The 10,640-nt window shown below is 52.1% G+C and overlaps 1 protein-coding gene and 1 non-coding gene across 2 annotated transcripts; one reads left to right on the forward strand and one right to left on the reverse strand.

Moving 5' to 3' along the window:
* The first annotated feature begins 176 nt into the window (after positions 1–176).
* On the forward strand, positions 177–4,974 carry RPUSD2 (RNA pseudouridine synthase domain containing 2). Its single transcript, XM_074586653.1, has 3 exons — positions 177–641; positions 1,406–1,702; positions 2,404–4,974. Exons 1-3 carry the CDS (start codon positions 192–194, stop codon positions 3,214–3,216), a joined length of 1,560 nt encoding a protein of 519 aa, XP_074442754.1. The 5' UTR covers positions 177–191; the 3' UTR covers positions 3,217–4,974.
* Positions 4,975–7,584: 2,610 nt separating this feature from the next.
* Positions 7,585–7,666, reverse strand: TRNAS-GCU (transfer RNA serine (anticodon GCU)). The gene has a single exon. It is a non-coding gene; the product is annotated as a tRNA-Ser (tRNA).
* Between the last annotated feature and the right edge of the window lie 2,974 nt (positions 7,667–10,640).

A 10,640-nucleotide genomic window follows, 5' to 3' on the forward strand; every position in this document is an offset into this window, starting at 1 on the left:
TATAAATAACTGTACAGCCTAAATATTAAATGAATGCTTAGAAAATACAATCTTTTTTCAACTTTTTTTCAGTTATTCCCCTGAAATGGGGGTCCGCGCCGGGCTCTCCCAGCGCGGGAACGGGGGCGGGGAGAAGCGGGGGGGGGGGCGTGGCTTCGCGGCGATTGGCCGCGCTGCCGGTACGTCACGCCATGCGGCGCGCCGGCGCGCTTTGGGCTGCGCGGCTGCGCGGGGTGGTGCGGAGCGGGGCCCGGCCGCCCCGCCCGCTCCTTCCCCGCCCCGCCATGGCCGAGCCGGGCCCCGGGGGCGAGGGGGAAGCGTCGCCGGCCCCCAAGAAGCGGCGTGTGGCGGGCGGGGAGCGGTACGTGCCCCCTCCGCGGAAGCTGAGCACGGGGGTGAGCTTCGGCCCCGCGCACTTCGCCGAGACCTCCTACTACTTCGAGGGGGGGCTGCGCAAGGTGCGCCCCTACTACTTCGACTTCCGCACCTATTGCAAGGGGCGCTGGGTGGGCCGCAGCCTCCTCCACGTCTTCAGCACCGAGTTCCGCGCCCAGCCCCTCGCCTACTACCGCGCCGCCGCCCGCGCCGGCCGCCTCCGCCTCAACGAGGAGCCGGTGCGGGACCTGGACATCGTGCTGAAGGTGGGCACCCCCCGGGGCTGGGGGCCGCGGGGGCCGGGCATGGCTTCATAGAGTGGTTTGGGAGGGAAGGGACCTCTAAAGGGCGTCCAGTCCAACCCCTGCCATGGGCAGGGACATACTCAACTAGAGCAGGTTGCTCAGAGCCCCGTCCAACCTTGCCCAGAGAGGGGCATCACCCACCTCTCTGGGCAACCTGGGCCAGAGTCTCACCACCCTCAGCGTAAAAAATGTCTTCCTAATATGTAGTCTAAATCTTAGAATCGTAGTAGAATGAATCACAGAATGGTTTAGGTGGGAAGGGACCTGAAAGCCCACCCAGTGCCACCCTCTGCCCTGGGGAGGGACACCTCCCACCAGCCCAGGTTGCTCCAAGCCCCGTCCAACCTGGCCTTGAACCCCTCCAGGGATGGGGCAGCCACAGCTTCTCTGGGCAACCTGGGCCAGGGCTCACCACCCTCACAGCAAAGAATTTCTGCATGAGATCTCATGTAAATCTCCCCTCTTGCAATGGAAAACCCTTCCCCCTCGTCCCACGGCTCCCCTCCCTGATCCAGAGTCCCTCCCCAGCTTTCCTGGAGCCCCTTGAGGGCCTGGAAGGGGCTGGAAGGTCGCCCCAGAGCCTTCTCTTCTCCAGGCTGAACCCCCCCAGCTCTCTCAGCCTGTCCTCACAGCAGAGGGGCTCCAATATGAAGCCCCCATTGTGCGTGGCCAGATGGGGTTGTTATGCAGGCTGGATTCACGTTAATTGTCCGTCTGTCTTGCAGAATAATGATTTTCTCAGGAATACGGTGCATCGCCACGAGCCGCCGGTCACTGCCCAGCCTATCCAGATCCTGGTGGAGGACGATGAGGTGGTGGTTGTGGACAAACCCTCCTCTTTGCCGGTTCATCCCTGCGGCAGGTTTCGTCACAACACGGTCATCTTCATCCTGGGCAAAGAGCATGATCTGAAGGAGCTGCATACCATTCACCGACTCGATCGCATGACCTCGGGAGTACTGATGTTTGCCAAGACGGCAGAGGTGTCCAAGAGGATCGATGAGCAGGTTCGGGAGAGACAGGTGAGAGCTAAGAGACGCAGAATTTGGGGCTCTCTTGCATGGTATTTTCTTGAAACAGGTCCAAAGTCAGCCAAAGTTTTGGTCTAAATGAGCACAAATTCCCAAACCAGCTTGCGGTTGTCTTGCTGTTCTTATTGCATTAAGCATGAGAGGCATCAAGAGAAAAAGACTGAGTAAAAAATTAATTGATTTTTGGTAATATTAGATTGAAAGGCATCTGCTTCCCTAAGGGACTGTGCAGACTGTCTGGGATTGTGCAAACCAGTTAGAGAACAGTTTTATTTGTAAGTGGAAATGTGTCAGTCATCTAATATTTTTTTCAGTTTTAGAAGTTTTTCTCATTTTTCCAGTGGCTCTTGACCCATAGAGAGCTGTAGCTGTAGGGTGCTGGCTTCCAGGATTTGCTTCGAGGCTGTAAACTGAAGGTCGGCGAGAGATGGCTCTTGAATTTAATATGAGGAAAATAGGCCAGGCCCTTGCGCTCTTGATTTCCTGACTAGTTGGGGAAAGCATGAGAGAAATTAGGCTTTAAATTCTGGTTTTATTTTTTCCCTTTCCTGTTCACTTGTAATAAAATTTGGGCGCTATGTTGCCTACAAATGTATTGCATTGCAGAGGAGGAGAGAAGGGGATGGGACTGGGCTGTAATCGGGCCAGAGACAGTTTTTTGTTCTGAGAGTTACTGTTGTGTCTCCCGGTAGCTGGAAAAGGAGTACGTCTGTCGTGTGGTGGGGGAGTTTCCAGAAAACGAAGTGGTCTGCGAAGAGCCCATACTGGTGGTGTCTTACAAAGTGGGAGTGTGCCGCGTGGACCCCAAAGGGAAATCCTGCAAAACCATCTTCCAGAGACTCAGTTACAACGGCAAGACCAGCGTGGTCAAGTGTCTTCCGCGTACTGGCCGCACGCACCAGATCCGGGTCCATCTGCAGTATTTGGGGCATCCTATCGTCAACGACCCCATCTATAACATGGAAGCCTGGGGCCCCGCCAGGGGCAAAGGTGGCAAGATTGATAAAACGGACGAAGAACTCCTTAAGGCGCTAGTAGAGGAGCATCGTTCCAAACAGAGCCTGGATATCTTGGGTATTTCGGAGGAGGACTTGAACTCCGGCGCTGAAAATAAAGACTGTGGTAATTCAAGTGACTGCACAAAGTCTACGCGGGCTGATCCGATACATGAGAGCTCCTGCCCTGCCGAGGACACTGAGGATCCCGAGAGGGATGCAAAGGATCCTGAGAGAAATGACGTGGCCGCCTGTCCACCGAACTCTGATAGCGACCTGGAAACGCTGGAAAAAAATAAAGAACTTGGTTCCTGTGAGAATCAGGATGGGCAAATGGGAGAAAAGAGCTCGGAAGAGAAGGACCCTTTGTGCGCGGAGTGTAAGATCACACGGCGGGACCCGTCTCCCAAGGAGCTGGTGATGTTCCTGCATGCCTTGCGCTACAAGGGAGCGGAGTTTGAGTATTGCTCCAAGATGCCCGCGTGGGCAATGGAAGACTGGGAGGAATGAGTGAGGACATCCGACACCTACCGACATCGCTGGCCGGGAAAGCGTCTTGTAAAGACCTAAGAGTCGCTTTCCAGCGTGGTTGAGGTGAACAAACTGCCCGTGCGCTGGAGGTGGGGCGGGAAGGCGGCCTGGCTGCACACAGGCACTGGGAAAGATGAGTGGGAGGACGGGGCTACAGCGCTAGAATTATGTTGCCCTTTAGTGAAGGAGCACTTCAGGGCAGCAAACGCCACCGCGCACGGGCAGCTTTGCCTTTCACCTCAGCCTCTTCTGGGTCTGCTGTCAGTTACCCACACAGATAATTAAGTGCCTGCACTTAAAAGTCAGCAACTGATTTTTCTTCCGGCCCGCTATGTGATGTTCTTGTATCGTACAACGAGAGCTGCTGGAATGTCGTTCATGTGCTGGATGTCGTGTCATACACACAACTATTTTTACTGTATTTTATTGTCAGACTGACTTGAAAACCCAAACGTTATCACCGAGAATGCCGTAAGGTAAAATCAGAGCACCGTGGAGCCGACCCGTTTTCTGCCTGTTGTTTGTCAGCAAGGTGGACTTTGCTTTGAAATTGCTCTTTCAGAACTGGCTCAGATAATGACTTAATTTAAAGTTAGTGACTCTAGGGATGGATCTGTTTCGATTTGGCCTATTTTTGGAGGTACTACTCCCCAGTTTCTGTCTGTATGAGACTTATAAGGAGGCCCATTTAGTAGATTTTTTTGCTTTTCTGTTCCGCCCCCTCCCCTGCGACGTTTCTCCTGCCTTCTCAAACACGTCTGGCTTCTCTTCTGAGAACCTATCGATCTCGGTCCCTTACGCCTCATTGAAAACGTCCTCAGACTTCAGCAGAAATCCAAAGTAGAGATCCGTCTGCTGACTTCAATCTTTTTTAGTTATTTTTTTTAAATCATACTATAGGCGAGTTGTTCCTGATTGGTGCGGAATTGTTTTTAATATCGCTTCAGTGTGACAATCAGCTTTAAAGAAAAACAAAAGCTATTTTATGAACCAGATGACTTTTTTTTTTTTAATACATTTTATATTAATACGTTTCCAGGATGATAAATATCACTATAGTTCTTACCTTCACCAGTGTTTATATGGTCGCTTCTTGGCCTCTGGGAGGGTTATTATAATAATTCTGCTGTCTCAGGTTCTTTTTTATTTTATTTTTTTTCTCTTTTCCGTACGTATCGCCAGCGGTAATGACCAGCTCCAGTGGTTGCTGCAGACAATCAGAACCTTTACCCGGGAGGAGCCTCAGTGTTGCTTGAGGACTGTTTGCAGCTGGTGGTTTCCAGCTCTGTCGCTCCGTACCCCCCTCTCTGCACCCCTGTCCCTACCTAGGGCGCAGGTGTAGCGTTCTACACTTCCACAATGTTAAAGAAGCCCTTTTTAAAGGTGAAGAAAGGAATCCAGAGGAGCTGATACTTTCAGCAAGCGTGGCAAAAGCCTTGCTGGAGTGTGGTTCGGTCTCAGATCACCTCTCCTTGTGCTGTGCTCTTTCTCAGACCCCCATGACCTGAAGACCACTTCAGGCAGAGCTTTTATTACCGCTTTGCCCGTTTTGCACAGGTTACTGGAGGACTCCCTGCTTCCCCGGTGTCTGTGAGCGGGGTGCTGGGGCCCTGAGCTTGACCAGGCCCGCAGGAATGACTGCCTTCCTCCTCGGCAAGGCTCCTGCAATCGCGTGTTGATGATGTTACCAGCATCAGGACTTGTGTACCGAAACAGAATAAACAAGTGCTCACTTCATCCGCTAGCTCAGAGTAGCCAAGTGATTTCTTTCTCTCCTGGATCATCCAGTTGATCACGGAATCTTCAGAGTTGGAAGGGACCTCTAGAGATCATCTAGTCCCACTCCCCTGCTGGAGCAGGATTGCCCAGAGCACATCCCTCAGGGCTGCATCCAGGCGAGTCTTGAAAATCTCCAGAGAAGGGGACTCCACAACCTCCCTGGGCAGCCTGTTCCAGTGCTCGGTCACCCTCACCGTAAAGAAGTTTTTCCGTGTATTTGAACGGAACTTCCTATGTTCCAGCTTGTGCCCATTGCCCCTTGTCCTGTCACTGGGAACCATTGAAAAGAGCCTGGCTCCATCCTCCTTAAACCCACCCTTTAGATACTTGTAAACATTAATCAGGTCCCCCCTCAGCCTTCTCTTCTCCAGGCTAAAGAGTCCCAGCTCTTTCAGCCTTTCCTCATAAGGGAGGTGCTCCAGTCCCTCCATCATCTTGGTTGCCCTACGCTGGACTTGCTCCAGTAGTTCCCTGTCCCTCTTGAACTGGGGAGCCCAAAACTGGACACAGTACTCCAGTTGTGGCCTCACCAGTGCAGAGTAGAGGGGGAGAATGACCTCCCTCGACCTACTATGATGTGTTGAATCTTTCCATAAAAGTTACTCAGGCTTGAGCTTTGCTCTTCCGCATCCTGCCGCGGGTCCCTGGCGATTCTAATTTAACCACAGGCTGGATTTTCTGTTTTTCCTGCCATCCTGCATTAAGGCCAGGCCTAGTACTGAGCAGGCAGCTTGTTAAACAAAGGAGATAAAGGGTCCCCTGTGTTTGAGAGATGAGGCTAAAAGCTAGTGTCGTCCACATTTTTCATGCACTGAAATACATATTTCATGTAACTATAAATGAAACTTGGGCAGCTTCAGCATATAAATAAGGGTGTCTGCAGCTGTTACTAGCTTTAGACGCAAGGAAAAGGTAGCAGATTTAGGGGCAACAGTTTTAAATTAGACTTTGAGATGCCCCGAGTCATATTGTCTGGTTTTTGTTTAGGGTTTTTTCCCCTCTCTGCAAGAAATAAACATCGGAAAGGGGTTTTACTGACTTGCGCCAGTAGATGGAGACTTGATGGCTGAAGGGCCTGGTGTGGAGCTGGAGCTCAGTGCTGGTTTTCCTTTTTCTGGCTATGCATAATGACTGCAGTGAGCATCTTTTAATTATCACACCTTGCTGGTGAAGAAACCCCGGGGCTTCTGTTTTCTAGATGCTTTGAACAATGAAAATTTGAGATTGATTTCACAAGGAGCCTGCCACCGATTGCATCGTATTTCACTTTATTTCAGTTCAGAGCTGGTGTCCAGCCCATATGTCCTGTAAAATTGCAAAAGAAGTTGGTGTTTGCTGTTTTGCTAATAGGGAAAGTGTTACGATTAGCGATGCCTTGTGATAAATTCCCATCCAAGATTAGGTTTGAGGTAAATGTCCTGGTTGTGGGCATAAAGTTACCTGTACAAAGTGTAGGTCCTGGAAGAAGTCCTTTCTCTAGTCCAGTTTTATTTTGATACAGCTCTTTATGCTCCAGCAAAGGACCAGGAGGATGTGCATCTTCTGGCAAACCCTGGTGGGAACTTTGCTGCGTAGGATTAACTCAGCGTTAAACCCCTAAAACATCACCAAGACGCTCATCTTCCACAGGATCACGCTTTTCCAGCCGGGTGTTAACTGGTCCGTTATGGGTGCCACGTGAGAGGCTATGGAGCCGTGATCTGGCCGTTCCCTGCGCAGGGTTTAGTATAATCTAATTTCCAGACGGACTGAAGCGTAGTTAAACCTGCCCGGCGTGTGCCTGGAGGGCTGGCGCAGCTGCTCCAGCAAAGAAGGTGCCCGCGGCCCCTTCCCGGCCATGAGGTGTTTGAGGAAGGGAGTTAATCGTTAACTTCTGCCTCCAGACTTTTTAAAAGTTAACTATTGATGGACTAGGCAGAGAGGAAAAGCCTTCCTCTGTCTCTTCAATACAACCATTTATGCTTTTTAGATCGCTATAACTTCGTGAAAAGGTTGGCCGACTGCAATGATTACTTTTCTAAAGCAAACCTTGACGTAATTTTCCATGAGGCGCTGCAATCGCTTTGGCTGGAGCTCCCTCGGCCCCCGATCTCTCCAATATTCACCCCAAGCTCCCACTGGGGACCAGGCCAGCCTGAACACGGGGCTTTGTTGGGACTGCAAGGAGAGATCCAGAGCGGTTTGTTCCCAGCGGGGCTGCGGCTCCGCAGCCGGATGCTTTCTGAGGAGAGGGATGGCGGCCGACCCTGTGAATACAGACCCCTGCGGCCATGAGGCCTAAAGCCCGGCCACCATGACGGCACCTCCATGGCTGCCCCAGGCGGCAGCTTCACTTCTCCATCTTTCCATAAGGGTTGAAGTATCATCCCGAGCAGGCGGCAGCCTGAGGGGTGTCGGCCTCGACTGGGGCCTACCCCCGAGGAAGCGGCCTCCCCGCACGCCACGGAGCGCGGCCCCGGCAGGGAGGGAAGGAGGGAGCTGGCCGGGGCCGTGGGGCAGCGCAGCGAGCGCCTCGGCCCTGAGAATTGAGGGGAAAAAAAATGTTGTTGGGAGGAAAAGTTTAGTCTCCGACGAGGATGGGATTCGAACCCACGCGTGCAGAGCACAATGGATTAGCAGTCCATCGCCTTAACCACTCGGCCACCTCGTCACAGCATCTGTCTTTTTCGCCGGGCCTATAAGAAGGTACGCCGACCGCTCGTGCCATCCTTTCCTGCCGGCCGCTCCTCTGCGAGATGGCGCCAGCGGCTCGACCCTTCCTCGGCACGCCGAGGGGCAAGGCCACCGCGCCGGGACTGAGCGACCCTGTGAGGGCCGGCCGCTGACCACCGGCCTCACCGCCGCGGCGGCGGGGCGCGCTGGCGAGGGCGAATACCGAAATGTCAGGCAGCGGGCTGATTCTGCGGAGGCCGCCATGTTGTACGGATCGCTAGAGGGGCGCCATGCTGTACGGCGGCAGCTGCGCCGTCGTCACGGCGGCGGTTTGGCGCGCGGCGCAGGCGCGGCGGGCGGCGGTTAGATTTGAACGGCGGAGCGGCGGCGGCCCGGCCCTACGGGAGAGGGGGCGGCGGAGCCCAGCGGAGCTTGGGAGTGCCCCGCCGGCGGCAAGGCCCTGCCCGGGGCTGTCGGTGAGAGCGGCCGCGGACGGGTCGGTGGCGGGACGAGGCCGGGCCGGGGAAGCGCGGGAGCGGCTGAGGCGAAGGCCGGTGTCTGGGGCGGACCCTGCGGGGTAACGGGCGGTGAGGGGAGGGCAGAGAAAGGGCGGGAGGAGAAGATCAGTCCTGCCCGCGGAGAGGCTTCCCCGCAGGCCGGGCGCTCCATGGTGAGGCGGGAAGAGGGGTGAGGGACGTCGGGCCCGCGCCTGAGGAGATTTCGGCTGGGGCGGCCGGAGCCGGGGGCGGCCTCCAGGCGTGAGGGGAATCGCCCGATAAACTGGCAGATAAATGCAGTCCTGATCGATGCGAAGTAACTCCCGTCGGGGAAAACAGCGATGTAAGGGATAGTGAGGTGTAATTTGGCATTTGGAGGTGGTTCTGGAGAGGGCTCCCGGGCTGTCAGCCCTGTCAGGGCGGTAAAGGAAACAACTCGGGGGATTGCGAGGGAAACAGCGAGAGATCGAAAAGGAATCGGAAACACAGACCAAACAGGGTCTTACTCACAAAGAAGGGAAAGACCGAAGAGGGCTTGGGTCGGCATCTAAAGATCAGGAATGAATTTTTTAAAATTTTCTTCATGTTCACAGTGTGGAACTGGGAGGTACTTACCGAATATACAAATAATAAGAAATGCTTTTTCACAAACAGAGTAACAAAGCATTTCAACTCGCTGCCATATGCTTGTAGGTCAAAGATATGTAAATGGGTTCAAAGAAGGATTAGAGAATGGTATGAAGCTGCGGCAGGGGAGGTTTAGGTTAGATATTAGGAAGAATTACTTTACTGCAAGAGTGGTCAGGCACTGGGACAGCCTGCCCAGGGAGGTGGTGGAGTCACCATCCCTGGAGGTATTTAAGAAACGTGTAGACATGGCTCTTCAGGGCATGCTCTAGTGCCCAAGATTATTGTTTGTGGTGGGGTGTTGTGTGTGGGGTTGTGGGTATGGAGTTTAGTAGGTGGGTGTTGGTGTGGGGGGTTTTTTTGGGTTTTTTTTTTTTTTTTTTGGTGGTTGGACTCGATGATCTCAGAGGTCCCTTCCAACCACTAAGATTCTGTGATTCTGTGAATGACTCCTGAGCGTGTTGATTGGTTCGTGAACTCTGGATGAATAGACCTAATAGCAGACTCCTGGCAGACTAGATGGGGCTTTCAATAGCCATGCTCTGTCCTTTCCCTTTTCTCCAGACACCTGTATGCAGGGCCATCTTCTGTGTCCCTTCTTTGTTGTGTTCATCCTGGTCCAGCATGTCAGGCTGCTGTGGGGATGCCAGCCTGGAAGCAGCGTCTCGGCTTTGTGGCCTCAGAGCTGCTGATCCCGAAAGCCAAGGCCTCTTCAGATGCCTTTTTGGCTGGTACTAACGTAAACCTGCTGCAGGTTTGGCAAGAGGAATTACTCTGCAAAAATAAAACAAGAGATTAATAAAATTCACGTCAGCAAATTGGCTTCTGTGTTCAAGTACAATGTCATTCTGGAAAACTTCTCTGGCTCTTATTTGTTATACCTTCACATGTAATGGTGTCTTCAAAATAGTGCTTTTTTCTGTTTAAGCAAACAGAAATTCACTGGAAAAAAATGATCTGTTGGCTAGGTTTTCTCATTATGCTTTTTGCTCTGCGTAAACATCATCTTTGAGCAAATTGATATTTCTGAAAAGATTTTTCCTTTTCCCTTCCCATATAATTTGAACTCTGCTCTGCCTTGTGAGCAATATCCCAATACTATGCAATAGCATTTATGTGATTTAGCATTTTGCTAAACCTAGAGCTTGCTTTTTCCTGCATAAGGCTTAGTTTTAGCTTGGAAAATAAGAGACAATTTGTGGCTTAAATCACCTCCAGTGAGGTAACTGGCTTGGTGGACAAGGGCGAGCAGTGGATGGGAGGGTTTAAAGAAGATGGAGACAAGCTCTTCTTGGATGTATCTAGTGAAGGAATAAGAAGCAATGGGCACCAATTCAAATGCAAGAAATTTGATTTAAACATAAGGGGGGAAACAAACGCAGTGAAGATGGGGCCGGTTGTCCAGGGAGACCGTGTTCTCTCTGGGAGATTGCTTCTCTCTGGAGATATTAAAAACTGGACTGGACAACGTCCTGAGCGATCTGCTGTATCTTTGAGCACGGAGGGGACTCCCATGATCTCCGGAGGTCCCTGCAGACCTGAGAGCCTGTGATTCTGTGAAATGTAGAAGCTGAGCAGTTCCGTGCAGATCTCTCTATTTCTAATTGTAAAACTTGTTAGTTACAAATCGCTTGATCCTTGCTTAGGCAAGTGTTTCTCTTACAACATTGCTTGCTGGGGTTTAGCGAGGGGAGAATAAAGTAATGTGATAAGTGTTGTCAAATTGCTTATAGCTGTACTGTAAGTATACTTTGTGTGGTTATTGATGGACAGATGTAGGTAAAGATCATCGCTGAAATACAAGAAATAGCACAGAAAATGTCACGTATTGCTCTTGTAGTGTTGACC

This window comes from Larus michahellis, chromosome 4 (genome assembly GCF_964199755.1).
Source record: "Larus michahellis chromosome 4, bLarMic1.1, whole genome shotgun sequence".
In the NCBI taxonomy this organism is placed as follows: Eukaryota; Metazoa; Chordata; class Aves; order Charadriiformes; family Laridae; genus Larus; species Larus michahellis.